The 24,309-nt window shown below is 45.3% G+C and overlaps 1 protein-coding gene across 1 annotated transcript in view; it reads right to left on the bottom strand.

Moving 5' to 3' along the window:
- Positions 1-23,908, bottom strand: part of LOC310784190 (rapamycin-insensitive companion of mTOR-like) — a 28,484-nt gene extending 4,576 nt beyond the window's left edge. The window contains exons 1-31 of the mRNA XM_083645201.1: positions 23,833-23,908; positions 23,660-23,707; positions 21,817-21,914; positions 18,137-18,201; positions 17,744-17,875; positions 17,436-17,499; positions 15,150-15,276; positions 14,384-14,553; positions 12,740-12,807; positions 11,590-11,657; positions 11,339-11,421; positions 10,189-10,276; positions 9,980-10,070; positions 9,782-9,848; positions 9,551-9,631; positions 9,314-9,414; positions 8,767-8,932; positions 8,216-8,317; positions 8,021-8,067; positions 7,777-7,912; positions 7,462-7,661; positions 7,073-7,199; positions 6,336-6,500; positions 5,715-5,791; positions 5,486-5,564; positions 5,244-5,353; positions 5,039-5,126; positions 4,793-4,885; positions 4,391-4,497; positions 3,569-3,798; positions 1,125-2,265 (exon numbers count right to left, since the gene is read on the bottom strand). Coding sequence (XP_083501327.1) covers positions 1,125-2,265; positions 3,569-3,798; positions 4,391-4,497; positions 4,793-4,885; positions 5,039-5,126; positions 5,244-5,353; positions 5,486-5,564; positions 5,715-5,791; positions 6,336-6,500; positions 7,073-7,199; positions 7,462-7,661; positions 7,777-7,912; positions 8,021-8,067; positions 8,216-8,317; positions 8,767-8,932; positions 9,314-9,414; positions 9,551-9,631; positions 9,782-9,848; positions 9,980-10,070; positions 10,189-10,276; positions 11,339-11,421; positions 11,590-11,657; positions 12,740-12,807; positions 14,384-14,553; positions 15,150-15,276; positions 17,436-17,499; positions 17,744-17,875; positions 18,137-18,201; positions 21,817-21,914; positions 23,660-23,707; positions 23,833-23,881 — 4,268 coding nt within the window. The 5' untranslated portion in view covers positions 23,882-23,908. The remainder of the gene's footprint in view (positions 1-1,124; positions 2,266-3,568; positions 3,799-4,390; positions 4,498-4,792; positions 4,886-5,038; positions 5,127-5,243; positions 5,354-5,485; positions 5,565-5,714; positions 5,792-6,335; positions 6,501-7,072; positions 7,200-7,461; positions 7,662-7,776; positions 7,913-8,020; positions 8,068-8,215; positions 8,318-8,766; positions 8,933-9,313; positions 9,415-9,550; positions 9,632-9,781; positions 9,849-9,979; positions 10,071-10,188; positions 10,277-11,338; positions 11,422-11,589; positions 11,658-12,739; positions 12,808-14,383; positions 14,554-15,149; positions 15,277-17,435; positions 17,500-17,743; positions 17,876-18,136; positions 18,202-21,816; positions 21,915-23,659; positions 23,708-23,832) is intronic.
- Positions 23,909-24,309: the final 401 nt, after the last annotated feature.

Genomic DNA, 24,309 nt, shown 5'->3' with positions numbered 1-24,309 from the left:
GGACCTAACGCCTACTACAGCCCTACAGGGAGAATATCTTCAATAGGAGGTAGAGGAATTCATATGAGGGATCCAAGACTAATGTGTCTCCTTGGAAGAGGAAGGCGTTGCATCAGGAAGGAATAACCAGCAACTCTCCTTTCTGGGCGGGATGGATCAGTCTCACTAAGGGGGCTACATCATGACTCAAAGCAATACCAACACCACTGTAGGCAGCAGTGCTGCTAGTAGCTACATCACTAATGAGGAGGAGTCACTGGGTTTGGCCGCACCCACCGCGGGACGAGGTTTCTGGACAGCCTGCGGAAGCGACTTATGTTGCTGGGATCTGGACAGGTACCCCTCCTATCATATAACCTGATAGACACAGCAGAACGTGGATGAAACACATTTGCATGGTTTTAGAACACACCGGAACACTAAAGGACCTAACGCCCACTACAGCCCTACAGGAGGAGGAGAATATCTTCAATAGGAGTTAAGAGAAATTCATATGAAGGATCAAAGACTAATTTGTCTCCTTGGAAAAGGATGGGGATTAATTTACAGCTATAAGGAGGGAACAATCAGGAAGTGGCCTTTCTACATGCAGATGGATCAGTCGCACTAAGAGGCTACATGAGTGAAAGCTACGCCAACACTGTAGTTACCACTAAAGTAAAAGGAGCAAGGTTAAACTACATCTGCAGTGCGAGCAGCTACATCACTAATGAGGACACTGAGTTGGTCCACCCACCGCGGGACGAAGGTTCTGGACAGCCTGCGTTGCGGGCTTATGTGACTGGGCTCTGGACAGGTAACCCTCCTGTCAATTAACCTGCTGATAGTCACTTCAGAATGTGGACCAAACTCCCACGTGTCGCTGCTGAGGAAGACACAAACCAAAACCTGGCAGGCAGATATGTGCTGAAGCTACAGTGGTCGCCTCTCTTGAGTTGGTCACTAGGATGAGTGACCATCTATCATTCCATTTATACAATAATGGAGGTGACGACAGTTGAGAAAGAAATGGACTAAGTATGCCCAGACCAACAACATTCATATTATCACCAGACCAGACATTTTAAGTTGTAACAGTGTATGATTTTATTTTGATATCGTCCATGCAGCCTGGCCTGACTTACCTGCGAGGTGTGAGCCTGGAGTCCAGGCTGCCGGTCTTCATAGTGATGGTGTCAGTGAAGAGCACGTCTTTAGCGGGCGATGCCAATGCTTCGCTGTGAGACAGAGACGAGTGTATCCTCTGCTGCTGTAGCCTCTTCAGTGTAGCATAGCCCAACGCGTCTCGCGGACTCGTGTACATGAAGCTGCAGTCTGCGAGGCTCTTGATGGTGGTGACCGAGGGGGACTTGAGAGACTGTGCCCGGCGAGGGAGGGTGTGAGAGGAGCCGGGCGGTACCAGAGAGACAGAGTTGGACTTGGAGGCAGACAAGTGGTTGGTCTGAGCCTGGGGGGCGAGGGAGGAGAGCGTTTTCACAGTCTTGGCTGACACCACCGTGTTGAGGCTCACACAGTCAGAGGAGTCGGGTTCGGGTTCGGGCTCGGGGTGTTCGGGGTTTCCCACGGTCTCCCTGGAGGGGCTGGAGCTCATGGAGCTGATGCCGCTGGTCGTGGTGTCCGTGTTAAAGCTCTGACTGCGGCTTTTAAACTGAGTCCCTCCACCGCCGCCTCCTCCTCCACCCCCTCCCCCTCCCCCGCCGCCTCCCCCGGACGAGGAGCCGCTGTCGCCTCCCGCCAGGCGTTCTCGGCTGCTCTGCTCCCTCTCCCGTCCAGGGGGCTCCGCGGCCCCGTGCCCTCCGAGACCCCCGAGTCCCAGACCCACAGAGCCTCCGGACACCAGGCCCGAGCCTCCTCCCCGGGCCAGCCTACCGTCCACAAGCTGCTCCTCGGAGCCGCCTCTGGTCCCCACGAAGGACGTCTCCAAGCTGACTGTGGGGCTTTTGGGCACTCCTCTGCCGTTGAACACAGGGGTGAAGACCTCCCCCTGGCAGTAGACGGAGGGCTCCGTCACCGTCCGGTTCCGCCTCAAGGTCTTGAGTTCAGTAGGGGTGCGGGAGCCTGACGGTGTCTTGGGGTCACTAGTGGAGCGCAGCTTCTTACTAGGAAGGGACAGCGAGTTGAGGAAGCGGTTGCGTACAAAGCGCGTGGAGGCCAAGATGGTGAAGGGGCTGCGGTCCTTGACTGGTTTGGAGCGCAGATAGAAGGACGACTCGTCCATTGACTGGTCCAGTACCTCACACTTGTCATCGTCCAGGATGTACATATCTGCGAGCACAAGGAGTGTGTCAATAATGTGTACACAAGAGACACTTGAGCTGCCTAATGTCCAACCATAATCTCCATGATATATTAAAACATAATGTTTTTCAGTTTCAAGAAATTTGTTTTCCCACTCTAATGAATGCAGCAAGGTGCTCCAAAATCGAATTAGATAATCTATTCAACATGGGAACCTGTGCATTGCTTTTGATTTGTGTTCACAAGACAAGACCAACAGGCACACAGATACCACCATGATGACATCATGTCTTGTGCACCATGTACACTACCATGGTGGCAGGACAAAAAAAGAAAAGCAAGAAAAAAAAAAAAAAAAAAAAACTCAAAACACAATCAGAAATTAGGAAGAAAAAAGGTCCAGAGTCCAAAACTGGTGTGGTGAAGGTGCTCTTTGGTGAGGATCACAAAGGTTAAAAAAAGAAGAAAGGTCCAAGGCACTCTTCTGGCATAAAATAAAACGCCTTTATTTACTTTAGATGATATCATTTAGAAAGGTTTATATAGACAGAGTCTCTGAGCATAAGTATGCAATCAGAAAAGCTAATTTGGATTACCCTATGGCTAAACATTTCTTTCATGTACATAACAGTAATCCAGATGGCCTTAAGGTGGAAGGCCTAGAAACCATCCAAAAGAACATTCTGTGATCGATGAACGATGATCGACTGAAATTGTTATTCCAGAGAGAAACTTTCTATATACACCAAATGCAGCTGACAGTATATCCAGGACTGAATGAAGAGATTGATTTCAGTCCTTTTTTGTAGTCTTTTGTAGTTGTTCTGATGCTGGTATGTTGCTTGTATTGGTGCCGATGGACATTATATTTTCTGTCTTGTCTGAAGTCCCATTTTTCATTAGTTTTCCATATTTCTCTGCATCATGTTTGGTTTTCTGCTATACATATTGTAGAGCCATCTAGTGGGTGCTTTGTGTATCTTTACCTGTGAGTTCACTGGCTTTCTGCTCAGGTGTTTGCAATCATCTCATGCTAAATAGGGGAAACCTTGTGCTGGTGGCCATACCCTGAAGAAGGCTGTTTGTGCCGCTACGCGTGGGTCATGTCCCAGCTCTTTTAACATGCACTAGCTATGTTTTTAAACCTTTCTAAATTATATAGCCATCTAAAGTAAACAAATGCTTTTTATTTTATGCCAGAAGAGTGCCTTGGACCTTTCTTCTTTTTGGAACAATCAGAAATGAATTGTAAAAATTCTGTTAATACGTTAATGTTAATAATGTTAATGAGTTATTCTAATTGTCCCTACAAATAATATGTCCTACTTACTTGGTTGTGACTCGCTCTCGCTGTTGTGGCGAGAGCTGGTGGATTCAGAGTTGAGACTGAGCGTGCTCGGTACGGAGGAAAGCTCAGAGGTCAGCTGTGTGTCGACCTCGTCGGGAGTGACCGGCCACAGCGTCCGGCGACTGTGTCTGACCGCATCCCAGCCATACTGCTTCAGTACCTCACAGCCCTGCCTGGTCTTGGACATCACACCCAGCACATACACACATGTCCTGGGGATAGGGGACGGCAGATATAGCAAACATACTATAAAATGAGTGAAAAATACAACATAGAGTTGTAGCCATTGCATACTGTGGAAAATATCTGTCATTGAATTATTTGTTTTTTCTTGGACAGTGTATTGAAATGTTCCAGGTCTTGGCTTGTCACTCAAAGTAAACTCAAAAGTGACACTAGGACTTAACACTAGAAAAAGCGCAATTAGGTAATCTACCAGCAGGCTATGTTGACAATAGACACTTGACAAACAGTGAATGAAATTTCCATGACCTCCAAAGCTTAAAAAAATAAATAATAATAATGATCAAATACAAATCTGGTTCTATGAGCTTTTCAGGGTTTCCAATTTCCATCAACACAAGAAGCACAGGACACAAAGGCACATTTCAAAGCACTAATGGAGCAAGATCGGTGCTCTCAATAAAGTTAAAGAGAATATCAAGAGTTCTTTTTGTTATGACTTTTCCCTCTTCAAAATCATGTAGGAATTAAAAGTGTGTGTGTGTGTGTGTGTGTGCGTGTGTCTATTCATGCGAGAGAGAGAGAGAGAGAGAGAGAGAGAGAGAGAGAGAGAGAGCTTACCCTCGTACAGACAGCACCTCACAGTGCTGAGCCAATGTGAGGATGTCAGGAATGACGTTCTCCTCCTGCAGGAGATTCAGACCCCAGTTTGAAGAGCCAATGTTACCCTGCATGGACAAAAAGAGATGTCATTAGATCCCTCTCTAGAATTACGCTTACACCAAGGCGAAAAAACAGCTCCACTCGAATATCACTGATATTCGCAAAAGTCGACGGGCGATGAGGCAAAAATCATGTCATTCACGCCGCCCGGGGCGAAATCACATCTACTCATGCATTTGCATAGACTTTGCATGTAATCTTGTCGCTCGAATTTGCGAAAATGGTCCTGGTGTGAACGCCCAGTGACAGTGACAGAGTAACTGATGTGACAGAAACAATTTGACAGCAAGTGTTACTGACCAGTGCCCAGAGAGCAGCCTTCAGCTGTTTAATGCCCTCCCAGGTGTCCAGCATCGGGGAGCGAACCGTGTAGCTGAGGTCAGGAACCACACTCTGGAGACAGACCAAAAGAGAGAGACATAAGGAAAAAGGGAAGAGGGGTTCTTGGCTGAATCTGCACACCCCCTTCCTTAGAGCAAGGCATGTAGAAAATCAAACCGCAGAATGAACAGACTGCACTGCAGAAACATGGGCTCAAACAGTTACCTGAGCCTCCAGTAGATGGCAGCCTGTCTTGTCATGGACCAGCTGACCATACAAGTGCACAGGAAGATAGACATTTGGTCTTTGTAACCTAAAAACAGAACCACCAGTGGAGAAATCAGACACACAAACTGCAGGATATTATCCTGTGGCTCTCCAGTTGATGAGCAACAATTCATAGCTTGGGGTCCAGCTAGACTCCTCTCACCTTTGGTTGCTGCGTCTGACGTAGTTGTCTCCATCAACAGGTTTGCGGTAAGTTGTTAGTGCTTCGTTGAGCTGCTCCTCTATCAGGTCCACATACTTAAGGTTGTATTCCTGCAATCCAAGAGACATTTAGGTCGCCTGGCAACAGTAACACTTCTAGCAGATGTACATGGTGCTGTTATTAACAGGAGCACAAGGGGGAGTTCATTTTGCTGCTTGCTAGTATTATATATTATGCTCTACCTTGTGCCATTTGTCCAGCTGCTTGCTGACATAACCCCTTTCATTGAGGTAGGAGAAACCCTTCGGAATGGACAGGAACCTAAACAGTAGAGACAAGATTTACAGTGATAGCACATTTAGGGTAATTATAGATGGTGTGTAAACACTGCCAGACAGCACAGCACTGTATTATACAGAAGGACTGAAACATGACATTGAGTCGTGTGCAGTGACTGTGTTGTCCACCGACCTGAGGAGCAGCAGGAGGCCCTTGTCTCCCAGGTGGGACAGAGCTGGTTTGAGCTGGATTAGAGCGTGGAGGTTGGCCTGTGGACCAGCACAACAAACCAGGTCAGACAGCAGGAACACGGGACAGGACACAAAACACTACCATCAACAGACAGCAAACCACGCCCATAGCCCAATCAGTTGACGTAAATCTTTCAACAACAGATTATCATGATTTTTTTTTTTTACCTTTATAAATATATCCATTCATGTCATCCCCACTGTTCAGAACAATGACAAATGCAGCATTGATTCGCATTAACACAAATACAGTATATCCTTTATTCATCCAGGGTAAGACGGATAAGCACCCATGCATCTTTTCAGCAATGCCCTGATCGACATTCATAAGGATCTTTTCTCCACATTCACAATTTGAACTCCCCAGTACAACCACAGTCTGGCCCTTTTGGCTACTGGACAGCACCACTAGAGAAGTTGAAGGTTAAGTGTCTGGCTCATTGGCAAGCCAACAGTAGCCGTGGGAGAGGAGAGCGTTAATACTTCCACTCACAACTCACTTGGCTCCCCTCTAAAGAGAAGCGAGTCATTCCCTAAGTGATGTGCGTTTCCCAGCAGTCACCTTGTCCTCACAGGCCTCGTCCAGGATGTCCAGGGCCTCCATGGACACGGCCTTGCTGTGGTCGTGAAGCTGGGTGACCAGCAGCTCCATGCCCCAGTTACTGAAGAACTCCACGCCTGCACGCAGCAGCACCCGGAGGTGCTTGGTGGCATAGAGCCTGCATGTCTGCTCAGTGAGACAAGGGGGATTGTGGGAGAAGGAGGGGGCATGGTCAATCCACTCTTTGCTGAGAGCATGCCAGGATTCAGATCGACATTGTAAGCATAGGGCCTATGCATTGTTGGGGAGTCGTTTCGCTACATGTAATTATTAAAATAATAGTTTTGCTACATCTGAGCTCAAATAAATTCAAATTGTGGCATAGATAACTACTGCAACTCCCAACTACTTTAGGTAATAAACGTAGAGGGAATTTTTTCAATCCTTTTTTGTGCTTTCATCCTGACTGTAATAACCCAGGTTATTACTGCCCAGCAGTAATAACCTCATTGACCTACCTAATATATATTTTTTTTACAGTCATGTCATTTTGTATGATATACTACATTACATTACAATGTGATGTGATGTTAATGTGAGTTAACAACAAACTAGTATTTTCCTTGAGGGTAGCTTTGAAGTAACTGGTAACTTGTGAAACTCTACTTTCAAAGTAGCCGCCCCAACAAGAGTGGAATTGATGTGTTTTTGTGTTTGTACGCGTGTGTACTGTTATACTATCAATGTTGTTGTCTTACATCAGTAGCAGCAGTGAGGATCTTGGAGAGGATGACTCTGGCCAGGCCGTCTCTGCTGTAGTCCAGTGTGGATACAGCCAGCTTCAGCACCGCATCCTGGTTCTTTACTGAGCACAGGTTCAGCAGGCTGCAGAGACAGAAAACACACGTGGAGACAAAAACCAATCAAGTTGTTACTAGGGAAAAAAATGATGTGGGAGAACTACAGCTACTGTAGTCTCAGATAAAAAGTGTCATTTGTCAGGCATCGGTGTATTCTCCAGTTAATCCATTTGTATTTACCTAAAGAACTCACTAGTATATCGATTGAAAGCGACACTTCTCTAATAGTGTGGGTCACACTGTGTGTGACCCTTATGCAGTGTTCCTGTACCGTGTTGTGAACTCACCACTGAAACAGGCCGCATTTCTCCAGCAGTTTGACCCCATGTGGGTTGGCGGAGAGTGTCCCCAGGAAGAGGAAGTAGTGTTGGCTGAGTGTGGTGAGCAGGCCGTTAGTCTGAAGACAGCGTTCAGTCTTCAGCCCCGAGGACGAGGACAGCCATGACACCATGTCCCTCACCAGGTCTTCCAGGTAACCATGACCGTCCTGCTGACAGAGGGAGATGGAGAGGGGGGGGGGGCAATGTGGCTTAGCAAATGACAAAAGGACAACCTAAAGATGAATGTGTGTGTGAGAGAGTGTGTCTGCACCATCTTCTAACCTCATCAGATTCCATGAGGAATTCGACAAACAGACAGCCCACCACAGTGAGTTGTCTGGCCTGGCGGTGATCCAGCTCCAGCCCTGCATACAGCTTACTGCTGGGCTTGTAAAAGTACAGCAGCCTCCGCACAAACCTGCATCACAGACAAATGCAAGGAAGTATTCAAAACGAGATCAGAGAGAAATACTTCAAACGGTGTGAAGAAAAAAAGGTTCAGATGACATGGGCGGGGGGGTCTTACTTGTGCATCTGTTCATCTTTGTTGTTCCTGAGGTTTACATTGGGCCACTAGGGGGAGAAGAACAAACGTAAAAAAAAAAAAAAAAAGAATGCAAAAAGGCAGTTGGTTGTGGTGTGACACATCTGTGTGCGTGTGAGATGCGGCGTGGCAGTCAACGTTTCTCTGTAGCGTGGTGTCGTATGAGGACAGTCTCACCTTGAGGATGGTGGCGATGAGCAGCCAGTTCCAGTCCAGGTTCTGCTTGTGGTTGAGAATGTGACTGTCTCTCAGGTTCAGCATCAGCGCTTCCTCCGTGTCCTAAAGACAAGCACACACCCAAAATATAAATCTCACAATAAAAAAAAAATAATACAGCTCCAGTCCTCAGTTCTGATTGGCTGAGTCAGGTTCAAAGCCATTGTATAAATAATGAATAAATGCACGTTTGAGGGCGTAATGCAGAAACTACAAATAACCACTTTTAATGTACCGTTGTAACACTGTTGTTTAGTTACTGATCAAAACAAATAGTACTAAAATAACATTTCATTCTTATTGATTTCCATTACATTTGCATTATTTTATAATGGCATGTTAGCATTTTATAAAAGCAATAAGCCACTCGAGGCTGTGATTTATGGTTAATTTATAGGTGAAAGCTTACACTGTCATTTACATTGACACTGTCCTGCATTTGAGGTATCCTGAGATGCTTGAAGGTACAGAGTATAGCAGTCTAGAAGCTGAAAAGCATGTTCATGGTGTACCTTGATGGCGTAGATGTCCCTGTGAGCACGTGAGTGTGACTCTCTGCGGCTGGGCGCCGACACAGACTTGCGGATGACGTGGTCCAGGTAAAGGCTGTGTGCTTTCGTCCCTCGCTTCTTCTTCTCATGGAAACACTTCAGATGGTTGACTGCCGCACTCGCCCGACTGGAACACACACAATAAGAAACATGGGGGGTGTTTGTGTGTGCTCGACTACGTGTGAAATGTGTACCCTGTGACCGTTTAAGTGTACGGGAAGTCCTGAAGGGACATGGTGGATTTTTTTGGTGTCCTGGAGGATTTGTCTTTGCAAATATTAAGATGTTATTAACTTCTCCTGCAAGAGCACCACTGATCAAAGGAAGAGGAAAAGCAAAATAAATGAATACATAAAAAAATAAAAATATATTGTATATTTTGAGGTTTGGCAAGCAAATGTATTTGTATTGCAAAGGTTTTTTTGCAAGGGAGAACACAAGTATGTGTGTGTGTGTGTGTGCATGTGTGCATACGTATGTGTGTGTGTGCGTGTGCGTGCGTGCTCACAGTCGTTTCTCCTGGGGGATGTCAAAGGAGGCTGCCATGTTGATGAGGGTGGGAAGGCAGTGCAGGTGGTGACTGTGGGAATGAGGAAGGATGGTGTTTGCCTAAACAAGAGAAAGGCGGGTGGAGGAAAAAGCACAGAAATATTAATTGAGCATTAAAAGTAACAGTAAGTCAATCGTGACACTTTCAACATACGCCAAGTGACAATAGACACGTTCGCCCCCGTTCCTGTTTTACCATGTGTAGTAGCTCTCCCAAGAGGATGGTGGCTCTGACAGCGAGCTGGTCGTCACTGCTGGTCACCACTTCAACAAGACCCTACAGTGGCAAAGGTGGAGAGAGCTGGCTTAATAGCAACATTCACAATCTTGCTGACTTTAGTTATACATAGTCACTTGCTTTATTCAATTTCAAAGCTTGGTGGAAAGAAACATTTAAATATTGCAGGACAAAAACAGATCAGCTCACCTCTAACAGCCCACTGGTGATGAAGGCAGACAGGACTAATGCCAGGTAGTTGTCCATCAGATCAGGCCTGATAAACGAAACAGAGAAAACCACCTTTTAATGCAGCATACAGATCCAGGTGCCATTTGTGGTGGGCAGTGAACGCAAACAGCTTTAGTCAAAGTTCTACCTATTCTATGCTCTCATGGAATCTCTCACCTGGACCGGGCCCGATGGGGCAGGAGGACTTTGGCCTCAGCAGCAACAAACCCATCAGACAGTCTCCAGCTGTCCTGGAACCTACTGGGGTCTAAAGTAGACCAGACGGAAACAATATTGTATATGAGCGGAAGGCAAGCTGATTTCAGGTTTATGTGGAAGGAAGTAGAAAAAAATAAATCCTAAGATTGAATAATTGTTTTCCTCACCAACACTTAGAAGAGCTTCTGTGAAGTCTTGAGTTACAATAGGAAGAGGAAGCCTGAATATCTCATATAACACCTCCAACAAGCCTTTCTGCAGGGCAAATTACATTACAGGGATCAGATGTACACAAGATTGACACGGCACAAATTATATTTCCCAGCACTCAAAAAAGCATTTCTATACAATTAAAAAATATATATACAGTATATATATATATACTGTGAGTATATATATATACTGTATATGATTTGGTATATACATTTTCTATGAAATCAGACTGAAGTAATTAATAGTTTCTTTTTTGGTTTTATTTATTCAGGGAAGGATTTTGCTAAGAATCTTCTCTCTTCAGCAATGCCCAGCTACACATTCATGCAGTACACACAACTCACAGCTGGGAGCTGCCCAGTGCAACCAGTCCTCCATTGTTGGCCGCTGAGCAGCTCCACTGGACCAGCAGTGACTCAAGGGCCTTGCTAATGGGCACCTCGGTTGTGAGGAGGCAGGGGTGTTTTTCTTTCATTTTAACCACCCACATTTTGCCTGCACAACCAAGGATGCGAACCGCTGACCGTCAGGCCACAAGCCCGCTTCTCTAGCATTTAGAGCAAGTGACACCAAGTGTGCAAGCACATCTGCTTTGATTTGTGACTTGCTTTGACTGTCATGGCTGCCTGCCTTACAATAGACCTAAATTGTGCTCCTGTATTCTGGCTCTAATCAGGCTCTTGCCCAAATTAGGAAAGCCGGTTTGGTATAGCTGACAACCCGGAGTCACAAGTGAAGAAGTTGATTTTGGTTTTATTTCAAGGACCCCATTTGAACTCGTTAAAATGTTTCCCTTCGATAAAAATTGTCAATATGGCTCAATGGGACATTTCCTCTGGTGGGTGTAGTGGAGTGGTTCAGACTGTTATAGCTTAAAAGGAATATGTCTGGTTCAAAGGGAGATAAAAACCCTCCTGGCTGGAGCAATACTTTACAGTTGACTACTGTATAATAAGGGGTCTTGCCTGCTAAGGTAGCAGCCATAAGTTATACAGTGTTCCTGTGTTCCTCCTTCCTTATTTGGTAGGAGGATCTTTTTATACACTATATACAGTATATCCACTCTAACAGGCATATTGTGTATGCAGCTGTTTCAGTACTCACCCTAACTTCCATATTTGGTATGCAAAGTAAGCCAATTAAAGATTGGATTCCAGAATTTCCAGCTTTGCATAGGTTAATAATCCCTGGAAAAAGAAAAGAGTCAGAGGGAGGCAATTAACTCATGATTCAACAGTAGAAGACAACAACCAATATAAAATAAAATTCTGACTCGGTGAATATCAATAATTTTTCCACCACAAAAGGACTAATACAACCATCAATTCTGGAAATCATGAGTGCTGGACCCTTACCAGACCAGGAACGGAAGGCTGCTACTATGGCCATCCTACTAGACAAGAAACGGGACTCTCGGTCTTCCCTGAGAACAAACACACACACACACGCACACAAATACACAATCACATAATCTTAGAACAGTTCCAAAGCATTTCACAAAGTAGCAAAAAAGAAAAAGCTAATGCAAGAAAAACTAGAATGACCGCACCGCGGATATATGCCTCCACCAACAAGTGAGCACTGAGCAGTCAACATCCATGTCTGTCCAGACTTTGACAATTCCGTCAAGGCGTTCCTGAGATAACGCGTTAACGAGCTAAAAATAATTGCATTAGAGGTCACAGTGACCTTGAACTTTGACCACCAAAATGTAATCAGTTCATCCCTGAGTCAAAGTGGATGTTTGAGGCAAATTGGATGAAATTCCATCAAGGTGTTCCTGAGATATTGCGTTAATGAGCATGAAACAAGCCGTCATGAGGTCACAGTGACCTTGACCTTTGACCACCAAAATCTAATCAATTCATCTTTGAGCCCAAGTTGACGTTTGAGCCAAATTGGAAGAAATTCCGCCAAGACGTTCATGAGATATCGCGTTAATGAGCTTGGAAATGGCGTTCGTGAGGTCACAGTGACCTTGAACTTTGACCACCCAAATCTAATCAGTTCATCCTTGAGTCCAAGTCAACATTTGAGGCAAATTTGACTAAATTCCGTCAAGGCGTTCCTGAGATATCGTGTTAACGAACATCGGATGGTGCTTCCCCAACAACGTACAGACGTACGTACGTACGGATGGACGGACAACCCAAAACCATAATGCCTCCGGCCTGGCTATCGCCGGCGGAGGCATAACAAGTATCTGAACAGAAAAGGGAAGTCAAGGAGGCTGGATAAAAGAGGACTCCATAAAAGCCTGAGTTAAAAGCCTGACTCTGTTTTAGCCAGCCTCAGATCCTCAGGCAGCTCGCTCTGAAGGCTAGGAGCCCTGATGGTAAGGGCCATATCACAAAAACACTATACAAGCCCTCAACTTGCTCAACGCATGATGTTACCAATATAGGAACACAGACAACAATAAACAGAAGCAAATGTCAGAACACTATCTTTTTGTTGCCACTGTAACACTGACACTTTCGCCCAGCTCCCTCCTTACACACTCACTTAAGTTGCCCTTCAGCCGTGTCTGCGTTGTGACGGTAGTGAAAATCTGTGAAAGGCGCGAGGATTTGCTGGAGGACAGAACACACACAAACACACACCAGATGAGTACAAAATACAATGAACAATCAAATCGTTTTTATACAAGTTTCATACAAATGTTTTTCGGAATAGAAGAACAAATTGAACAGTCTTAGAGACAGGAAAAGGAGAGAAAGGCATACATATATTACATTACAATGTGGTGCTACCAGCCGCGTGAGGTGCTTATGTGCTTGCAAGAGATGTTGTACATACTAGGATCCCATGCAAGGGGTCCACGAGAAACCAGCCGGGCTAGTCACCTGTCGCCCCTAGCCTCATCAAGGTACTGTCAAAGGTGCCACAACTCACCATACATTTCATCATTTCATCTTATTTTGGGGGGGAAATAAAATAAAAAAAGACAAGAGGTCTTGTACTGGGCCTGGCCACGGCTATTAGCAGTAGCTTGACGCTTGTTGCTGTACATCTCCACACCGTTCAGTATGTTAATTTTACATTCATTTTATTTTGAAAAACATTGACAGGAAATCAGGAACTCTTGTCCTGAGCTCTGCTACTAGCAGTAGCTTGACGCTGGTTGCTGTAAACATCTCCGCACCCTTCAGCATGTTGAAACGCTTTTTCTCTGTTTTCACTACAATTCTGCACCAGACACTGCTCGTCGCTGACAGCTAACATGTCTGTTAGCTCTTATAAATGTGCACACAACACCAACAGTAATGTAATGCCCACACAGAGCAGGTGAGCAGCTGAGAGTCAACTGACAAGAACACGCAAGAACACGGACTGGGGTCCTTGACATAGGAGGGCATCTATTAGGAGGGGAGGCGGACGGAAAACGGAACAGATAATTAATTTTGGACTGAAATCAGTCTGTAGACGGAGCTCTGCAACCCAGGTATTACCAATAAACATCTTGTAATAATAATTAAACTGCTGGCATCTGGGTAGTGCAGCGGTAGATTCCCTGCCTACCAACACGAGGGCTGCAGGTTCGAGCCCTGTGTTACCTCCGGCTTGGTCGGGGGTTCATACAGGCACAATTGGCCGTGTCTGCGGGTGGGAAGGTGGATTAGGGGTATGTGTCCTCGTCACTAGACTAGTGCGTCCTCTGGTCGGTCGGAGCGACCGTTCGGGGGAGAGGCGAAATGGGGGGAATAGCATGATCCTCCCACACACTACGTCCTGCCAGTGAAACTCCTCACTGTCAGGTCAAAAGGCGGCTGGCAACAGCAATGTATCAGAGGAAGCATGTGCTAGTCTTCAACTCTCCCCAGATCGGCAGAGGGGGCGGTGCAACGACTGGAACAGCAGCGGTTGTTATTATTATGACTGTGGTGGTGATGCGATGCCTCTGTCCCAGGTATCCGTTTACAGACAGGATGTGTTGGAGAGAGAGAGAGGCTTTAGAGGACTGATGTAACTGATCACTGTAAGCTCCATGGGAAAGAGACAGGCAACCTACAACTGCTAATCCTGACTGGAATGACTCCCAGTCCACTGGCTCAATTGTGAACAATAATAGCCTCCTCCCAGTTCATACTGTATCTGTTTGTACGTGTGTATCTATTTGTGTGTGTGTGTGTGTGTGTGTGTGTGTACCTCTAGTTCGACGTCAGCGCGCACGTACTGCCGGGTGCGTGGGTGGTTGAGGAGATGGAGGATGGTGGTGATCAGAGCCTCGTTGATGCGGCTCAGCTGACAGTCGATCACATTTTTCAGGATGGTGCTGAGACCCCCCCTTTTGGCCACCACCTCTGGGTTCTTCAGGGCTACAGAGGGGGCAGGAGGCATCAGTAACGATGAGGTATTGGGGGCATTCCACATTTCTTGATAACAAGCACACTATTATACAAGGTGTTTCTGTCTAGCAACACAACCTGCCTCGATGATCTTCAAAGTGCCAGTATGTGCACAGAAGGTTTTTTAATGTACTTAATTTTTGTCCTCCTTGATTGATCTTCTTGTCTATCATTTTGCACCATGTTGTGTTCTGCTTCCATTTTAAATTATGAATCTGTTTGCTATCATCTTGATTTTGCTTGTTTGTTTGAAGGCAGGGGTTTTTATGTTTTTTTTTTTGTCTCGCCCCCTTGTTTTATTTGATCTCTCCCGCACAAAATATGAATTTACATTTAACATCACTGTGATTTGGTGTTTTAGTATTGTGCAAATAAACTAAAACTTCTCAACTCAACAGTTATCTTCACGCATGCCTTCTTTAACGCACGCATGTGGACCCCAGGAAGAGTAGCTTCTGCTTTGCATAAGCTAATGGGGATCAGAATATCAAATCAAAGCACACCAGCCTAAACTCAAACATTCAAATGAATATCTCCATCTGTACAGCATCAGTCCACGTAGGCACCTAGCTCGCAGACGATGGCGATGGCTGCACGGACCATGCGGTCCCTCTCCTGTAGCCCATCAGTCCCCACAGCAATGAGAGAATTAGCAACGGTGGATGGAAAAAGCATCGCGTTGACTGTGATGATCTGAAAGAGGGATGGGGGAAAAAAGATGAGTCATCAAACAGGTCTGAACAATTGAATTCATAGTAGCAATTAGCAAAACATTCACCAGAACTGGATTGAGTTGTAGGCGACCTCTTCGAAGCCTATTCAGAAGATGCATTTTCAAATGCAAAGAAAGTATTTGGCAAATTGTATTAAGGGGCTGGCTGACACACCGAAAACACTTGAAAGGACTAGCGGCCACTACAGGTAGATGCCGACCGATACATCACCTCGCGTCTCCCAGCTCTCAGCTTCTCAGCAAGCGCCAGGATTGGCCAATGTCAACTTCAGTCTCCAGAACGATCCAATCAAATCACCCGCACGTTCTTGCGGTCCCGCCTTACAGTAGTGTTTCAACTGACTCTATCAGAATGACATGCCAGTCGGACTTATAGTATTATTATTATTATTATATTATCATACTTGGAAACCGTTTTATAAAAGCAATATAGCACTCGAGCAGCGTGTGTTGTGGCATATATCCCGCTGCTCAGCAGTTATCCCACTCGGCCTGCGGCCTCGTGGGATAACAGCTGATCAGCGGGATATATTTGCCCAACACGTTCTCACTCCGACCACGTAGCATATTGACGCTTTGTCCCGTCCCTTATGCGCCACTTGTTACTAACATGGTACCCTTGAGCGACCCATGAAACGACTTGGGCTTTCCGACTAAACTCAATGCAAACCCATAGAAGTCAACTTTGACGCTTATGGCAACTGCTCCCCCATCAGCCTAACTGCTCGCCCATTAGTCAACTGCTCACCATTAGCGTCTGGGGGGAGGTTAGGTTTAGGCGTGGGAGGTGGGAGAGGTTAGGTTTAGGGTCTGGGGGAGGTTAGGTTTAGGCATGGGGTGGGAGAGGTTAGGGTTAGGGTTAGGGTCTGGGAGAGGTTAGGTTTAGGCATGGGGTGGGAGAGGTTAGGTTTAGGGTTAGGGTCTGGGAGAGGTTAGCTCCTCCAGACCCTAATGGGCGAGCAGTTGACTAATGGTGGAGCAGTTAGGCTAATAGGGGAGCAGTTGCCATAAGCGTCAAAGATGACTTCCATGGGTTTGCATTGAGTTTAGTCGGAAAGCCCAAGTCGTTTCATGTGTCGCTCAAGGGTACCATGTTAGTAAGAAGCGACGCACAAGGGACAGGACAAAGCGTCAATATGCGACGCGCTCAGAGTGAGAACGGGTTGATTTGCCACAACACACTGGCTCTCATGCTATATTGCTTAATTATATAACGGCTTCGTAATATAGCTACTTTTAATCGAGAATATGTCTGATAAAAAGTTGCAAATATGTCGGCCCTTGTCTGGTCGTTTGCTGAAAGGAAGAGGCGGAGGTGAAAAATAAGGAGAAATCACACTATTTAATATCATGCAGCGAGAGGCGAGAGGGACTTTTTCCCAAAGGCACGTCGTCGTGAAGATATCCGTTTATTGGAATTATCAGGTAAGATAATGTTGGTAAATGAGCAGCACGTTTTGTGTGACCTCCGTCCTGCTTCGCTACCCCTGACCAGCCAATCAGAGTGATTGCTCTCACCAACGCCCCAATGCCTGAAAAGCCACCGACAAAGCAGACCAGAGCCAATACTAGAGCGACAGATGCCCCAGACATGGCCGACTGTCGGCTTCTTCTGTCTGGGGCTTTATAATGCTCACAGCCAGACACATTCTCCCCAAGACTTACAATCGAACAGATAACAGAAACCTATTTTGAAGATAGAGGCTAGGCTATATGACAAGGAATGTACAGTAGGCTCATCATATTACTGTCTGTATGGCCAATGGTCATTTCCTGAAACCAGAGCCTGCCTCTAAAGTGTGTGAGGAACATTTACAGTAAACTACAGAAAGAGCTATAAATAGCCAAGCCCACAGGGTCGTGCAAACCATCCACACGCCGACACCAACGCCACTAACCCGATGATCATTCTGGTGGCACAAGGCTGAACAGTAACTTCCTGCCCTCTGCCCTTTACTGTAAGGCCCTTAGTGTAAGGGCAGAGGGCAACTTCCACCAGCGACATCATGACAGGATCTCTCTGATGCAATTACAGCAAGAATACCACCCTGCTCTCATCTCCAGCAGCTCACACAGAGAGTGGTTATAGAGGAAAGAGAAAAAGTCCGTTTTAGTTTACCTTTCTGACTAGTCTCAGAGCCTGAGTCCTCTCTCCCTCGTTGCTCTGCTGGATGTCGATGCACCTGAACCAACACACAGTGAACAAACGGTCATTTCTTTTTCCTATTTTGACTGTTTGAAAAGTTCCTTTCACCATCAACAGACAGCCAGCAATTTATTTATAGAGCACATTTAAAAACAGCCAGAGTTGACCAAAGTGCTGCTGTACAATATGCAAGTTAAAACAACATGATAAATATCAAGTGATTTCCAGTTTAGCGGCACTCCACCTGTCCACTGGTGTAGTCGGAGCAGTATATTATTTACCTGGCTATCAAGTAGTCCACCTGTAGTCTGAGGACCTTCTGCAGCACGCTGGTGTCTCTGATCAGGTAGCGCAGCGCCCGCAACCCCGCAGCGCGCACTTCCTTCGCTTCATTCAGTAGAGCTAGCCGCAGGCTATGGGTGCAAATCACATACTTACATCAGCCCAAAACAGACCAGTACTTACAGCTTACAGTTATGTCCTAAGCAGGAGTATTTGGGGAATTTTCACTCAAATTACTCATCCAATTAATATCCCAAATGTTCAATAAATCAATCATGACTTGTTAGAAGCAGGGCCTGACTCAACACACACATTTCACCTGGCTGCATGATAAAACATGACGATTTGGAAACAACACTTTTCGATACAATGCGTCATCAATCAACACTTACCAAATGATGATTTCTTCGTACGTAAACCCAAACTTCTCCTCATGGTGGCCAATGTTGCATAGCAGCTGCAATGCACAGAGACAGGTCAAGTTGAAAATTAGTTGACACACTCCCGCAACTCAGCATATATCCCAGCCAGGTCAAACATCTAGGAGCCGTCTTAGAGTTCATTCTGATATCTTTGAGACTGATGGGCAACGTGTTAGGTCATGTGAAACATCAAGAAAGACCACTGCTTACAAAATGTAACCTTGTGGGCCTCTTTACAGGTTGATCAAATAAATAATGTCAATTTCAACAGGTGTAGTAGGGCTGCTGGAATAAAATCCCCTCTCCCCATTGTAAACCACAGAGCAGAGCAGGAGGGAGTGTTGACGCAGGATGGGACGGGTGGACAGAGGCATGGTGAGGAGTGGGTTGTTTGGGACCAGCAGTGATGTCAGAGCCCAGGCAGGCAGGCAGGAGGAGGAGGGGAGGGGAGACGGGGAGGGGGGCGTGTGACACTCTCCAGAGGGATTAGATCACCCTCACTGTCCTGGAATCCTTATAAGGAGTCGGCGGCCTGGTGTTCTAACAGACACACACACACACACAGACACACACACACGTCACCCATATTACGCTGCTCTCAGTTGTAAAGAAGAGAGTCAGGTGTAGGAGCTGCAGAAGCACAAGCCAGGCTCGGCCTCAGCCTAGAGCATACATGGGCAAAATGCGGCCCCAGGGCCGGACCTGGCCCCTGGACCATCTCAATCCGGCCCCCAAGGTCCTCAAAGAAAAACACAACAACCCAAAAACTCAATAAAAAGCAGAATTATGTTAATAAATCTCATCTGCTACAGCCATTGGATTTGTGTCACTATTATATCAGGAGATCAACAAGAGATTACCAATCACAATGAGGAGAGAGGGTTAAAAATAGGGGAGACTCCCGCGAAAATCAGGAGTGTTATGATCTCCAATGTGTGGCCCTTCGCTTACTTGATGTAAGTCAGTATGGCCCTCTAGAGAAAAACAATTGCCCACCCCTGGCCTAGAGCCTCCTACAGTGCCAGCTGCCTAGTTTTCTAAAGGGCAAAACACACCGGCTACACTGCCACCAATAACTGCTGAGAATGTGTCAGAGAGCAACAGTCAGAAGTGGTTTGAGGCAGTTTGTCCCTCAGTAGGAATCCGTAAATGTCTACTACAGGAATCAGCGCCCGGAGTCAGTGAACTCTGGTCAGAGTCGGCCAATCATCACAATGTTGTTGATATTTCTGAAATTAGGCGTGAGGGTCACGTGAGAAAGAATGATGAAAGTCCCGCTGACGGAAATAACTAGCAAGAAATTCATTTGTTTTGCGAACTCTTTTGTTGCAGAAAGACTCGGGACAAGCCTTCCAAATGAGTTCGTGGAAGTCCTGAATGTGTTCTGTGCAACACCACAACAAACAGATTCTGACCAATTGCCTGTCTTAACATTACTGACCACTGTGACCAGACTAGAACAGCTCTCAAGCTTCCAAAAAAGGAAAAAGGAAAGAATTCACTCCAAAATGTCCTCCCAAAATGTCCAAGACTCAGTTTCTGCAAACCAGACCTCCTTGTAGAGGTAAGACTAACCATAACACACCGCCTTGCCCTTGGTGGTATATCATATCTATCATCCAAAACTGAGCAGATTTAGGTCTACTTATAGTGTAAAGTGGGAGGAAAGAAATAGATTCTATAACTAAATGTCTCAAGTTCATAAGTACAACAATATGCAGACATGGGAAATCTCAGGTTTCAAAGTCAGAGTCTTGCTCTTGTCGCACATTAGGAGTGCGCTCCCATCCCTAGAGCTCCTGTTACATCCACTGTCAGCTTCACAATGACAGGCACAGCTAGGCCTACTGGCTGCAACACCCAAGAGGAGAGGACCAAGGAGAGGTCAATGGCTGTGCTACAGAGAAAGGGGAACACAGCCAGTCAATCTCTACAGATCTCTAGTAAGTCAATCTCTACAGATATCTAGTAGTAAGTCAATCTCTACAGATCTCTAGTAGTAAGTCAATCTCTACAGGTCTCTAGTAAGTCAATCTCTACAGATCTCTAGTAAGTCAATCTCTACAGATCTCTAGTAAGTCAATCTCTACACATCTCTAGTAGTAAGTCAATCTCTACACATCTCTAGTAGTAAGTCAATCTCTACAGACCTCTAGGAGTAAGTCAATCTCTACAGGTCTCTAGTAGGTCAATCTCTACAGATCTCTAGTAAGTCAATCTCTACAGACCTCTAGTAAGTCAATCTCTACAGATCTCTAGTAAATCAATCTCTACAGATGTCTAGCAAGTCAATCTCTACAGATCTCTAGTAAGTCAATCTCTACAGATCTCTAGTAAATCAATCTCTACAGATCTCTAGTAAGTCAATCTCTACAGACCTCTAGTAAGTCAATCTCTACAGATCTCTAGTAAATCAATCTCTACAGATCTCTAGTAAGTCAATCTCTACAGACCTCTAGTAAGTCAATCTCTACAGATCTCTAGTAAGTCAATCTCTACAGATCTCTAGTAAGTCCATCTCTGTAACCTCAGCTTTAATGCCGTGCTGCTGACTTTAGGGAAATAACTAGCTAGCAACTTATTAAAGACCCTCCTAAGCAAAATGCACCAAAAACGTTACAACTATGTCATTTAGAGTGGTATGTGCCTAAATATTGCCATTTCCCTGTTTTTACCATTTGCTGAGGCTGGGGTTGAAGGTTGCGGTACTTAGGGCTCATTATGTTACAACCATATGCTGTCAGAAAAAAAGAATCAATCTTATAGAAGCTCTCAGTTGCCTGTCAAAGCTGAGATTCAAAAAATGCCACTCACCTCCCCAGCCTAAGACGATACACATGCGCCATGTCATTCGGCATTTGCAACAGGGACTGACTCGCTCGAGCTCCAGAAGCCCCCCTTCCCCGGGATTCCAGCGCGACTAAACCGTTGCCGAGTGCTCACATTGGAGCTGCAGTTGAGGAAGCGGGTCAGGGAGCGACCTCGAGCTCCAGGGAAACACAAATCTAGATATTTTTAAATGCATGTGTGATCGCGGCAGTTCTTTGTATGTACATTAAATACATATATGCTCATGTTTTCGTATCTGTTGGTGGGCTATTTTTGATTATTTTTATGACATTTATGGGTCTCGGGGAAAGATCAGACTCAATGCGGATCTCACTGTCTAGTGGCTGTGCGAGCAGAGCGTTCATATAGGGTTTGGGTGTGCCTAGCAGCTTGCTCGATTCTCATTGGCTATTGGCGAGCATGTTGCAGACTGGCTGCCGCATGCTTGCAGCATACGCCCCACAACAGAGGATAGCCTTGAGAGCATACAGTAGTTGAATAGCATCGAGAGCATAGAGATCGCTGCTCCTAATTTTATATACTTGGCCACATTCAATTTAGTTCAAATTTGAATGGGTGGTTAATAACAAATTTCCCTGTGGTGCGACAAACTCAAAACACATATTTATGTTTGGTTTCCAGACCCTTTCAGTTCTATCAACACTCTTACTGTTGACGAAATGTCCTCACAGACAAGCCTTCAAACTGAGTTAGTGGACTACAAAGCTCCCTTGGTTCTCCCTCTCCTCTGCTCATCTGTACTGGCCCAAGGAAAGGAAAAGCGTCGGTAAAAGGGTTGTGACTTGAGTTGATAGCATTACCTTTATGAAGTTGTTCAGGTGGCCCAGCTTTCGCATGTTACTGACTCCATGCGGTTTGGCCACATTTTGAAGGATTTCACGGAAGTTGTCAGATGGTTCTGCAGAAGAAAGGGAAATCCAATGTAACCAAGACAAGTATTAAGCTATATTGCCATAATATCAGTCGGTGAACCATAATAAATAAATTGCAGGAAGGAAGTTGCTTTAGCTGGTCAAACTAATTTAATGTGTACAGTAAAAACAAGCTTGACAGTAATATTTAACAAGGAAGTGCTTTTTTTGTTTTCCATTCTGTTCCAACTAGTATGTGACTACTGTTAAATGTTTTTGACTGAAGCAGAGATTATTCAGGGAAGAGGATTCTCTTGGAATCAGTGGCTTAATATCTAGCCTGAGGGGAACCAACAAAATCAAATGTTGTCGAAACTAAGATTACACTTGCTTATAGGGTTGCACAGAGTATTTTCGCTACTACCAAATAGCTATACCAATAATAATACAAAGCTTAAAAATTCTGGCCTCAGAGGCAAGTTTTCAAATCCTTTGTTAGCACTTTTAATCAACTGAACATTCTAAGAAAACCAAATGTACAAAATGTTCTTTCAATCAACATGGACAAATACTGAACAGGTATCAGATTTTAAATAATAGCTAGTGTTGAAATATAATTTCCAGACATACCCAGTGTTATATATCGGCAATATCCCCTAAATGCTGTGTGCTCGCCAGGGAATAATACAACATGTACGGTAGCTATATGCCATATTCAAGCAAATGAGTTTGGGCAGGGGTAGGGTTGTGTCCTGTGGCCTTGAGCAAATAATATAATAAACAATATGTTCATTTTTCTGCCTTCAAACCATTTGGAAGAGGAGAGAGACTATGCCAAACAAACAGATGATGACCATAGGTATTTTACACTGGAAATCTGGGCATTATGTTGAGGGTTGCCTTCAAATTTTTGCAGCAGCTGACTCACTTCAAACAGGCTTTGAGCTGCTTGGGCACAGTGTTCAATTTTAGGAATGTGCAGACTGCTAATGCCACTTACATAAATTGTCATATACAGTCACACATATGAAGCATATACCCAACTTGAAATGAGCCTGTGAGGTTTATTTATTTCAAAATCATGATAACACGGGTTGCGGCTAGTGAGTGACTGGAGCAGATGGAGACGTGTCTGACTGTCTCATCCTGATCTTCTGTTGCTTTTCTATCCTACCTGGGAGTAACCCAACTAGTTCATTCACCTTGCGTCCCAGGTGTAAAATAAACACCGGCAGAATTGTGTGTCCCAAGCACTAGCATTGGGAACCAAACTAAACAAACGGCTATGTAGTGATGCTGCAAACCTTGCCAGATTTTGCAGCTGTGTACCACTAGTCTTGACCAAAGCTAAAGGGTGCGCACCTTCGCTATCATGATGCTGCTCCGCTAGCAGTCTCAAACCAATTTCTCATACAGGCAGCAATGACCGGTGACTCCTGTAGGACTACAGCACGTATGGCTCGTTGGCTAAATAATAGGCTATCCTACACACTCACCAATCAAAACAACGCGTCGTCATGGCTGGTTAGCTGTGGCAGCTAGCTAACGCTAACTTAGCTAGTTAGTTAGCGTTAGCTCCCTACGCCTAGTACGCCTGTTATTATGTTATTGCTTGCGATGTTATTAGACAAAACAGTGAGGCAAAACTGAGGAAATGGCAATGACAACGACCGCAGGAGTACACCGACTAAACGAATGCTCACTTCACAGGGCCAGTGTTTGTAGGAATGATACTCATCCATTTTGAACAATAATCGCTTTCACTCTGATGTGATGAAGCCTCTCTGCTTACCTCTGGTCAGATCGAGCGGTACGTTCTCTTCTCCGCTGTCATTCCGACCTGTCAAAAGCACACATCGCGGGGATCGTAAGGGAACACACCGGGGTCATCACGTGCTTGAGAAAATATATTTCTATAATACCCCGACAATACAGACATTACACAGGCGAGTTTTTCACGCTTACCTCGCATCCGAAGACTTCGGATAGGACGGCCGCGGAAGCTGGCCGCCATGTTTCCAGGAACATACACAACACCGGAAACTTCGTGTCTTCTCGCGAGAAAACGGAGAAGAGTCGGAGACCTCCCAGTGTACAGATCTGAGATCAGCCTGATCCTCCTTAATCCCCCTCTAATCCTTTCGAGGATATAAACGCAAATCTGACCCGACGACAGCATTATGCTCAACAGAGTGGAGCTCTTCAACAGCTCAGACAGCACTGTCCGGTTTTTATCAGATACAGACAGTAAACCCTAAAATCTATTTTATACAGTGAGTCTATGTCTAAAATCCATAGACTGTAAAAATCTAAGTTAAAATGGGATGCAAAATTATAATTTACTGACACTACTCATGTAATTACTGATCTTTATTGAAAAAGCACAACATGTTATAGCCATAGCAAATGTATTCAGCAATGTACCCTACAAAAACTTCATAC

This window comes from Poromitra crassiceps (assembly GCF_964638095.1).
Source record: "Poromitra crassiceps genome assembly, chromosome: 10".
Classification (NCBI taxonomy): Eukaryota; Metazoa; Chordata; class Actinopteri; order Beryciformes; family Melamphaidae; genus Poromitra; species Poromitra crassiceps.
The sequence above is the reverse complement of the archived record's forward strand: the minus strand, read 5'-3'. Positions and strand labels throughout refer to the sequence as shown.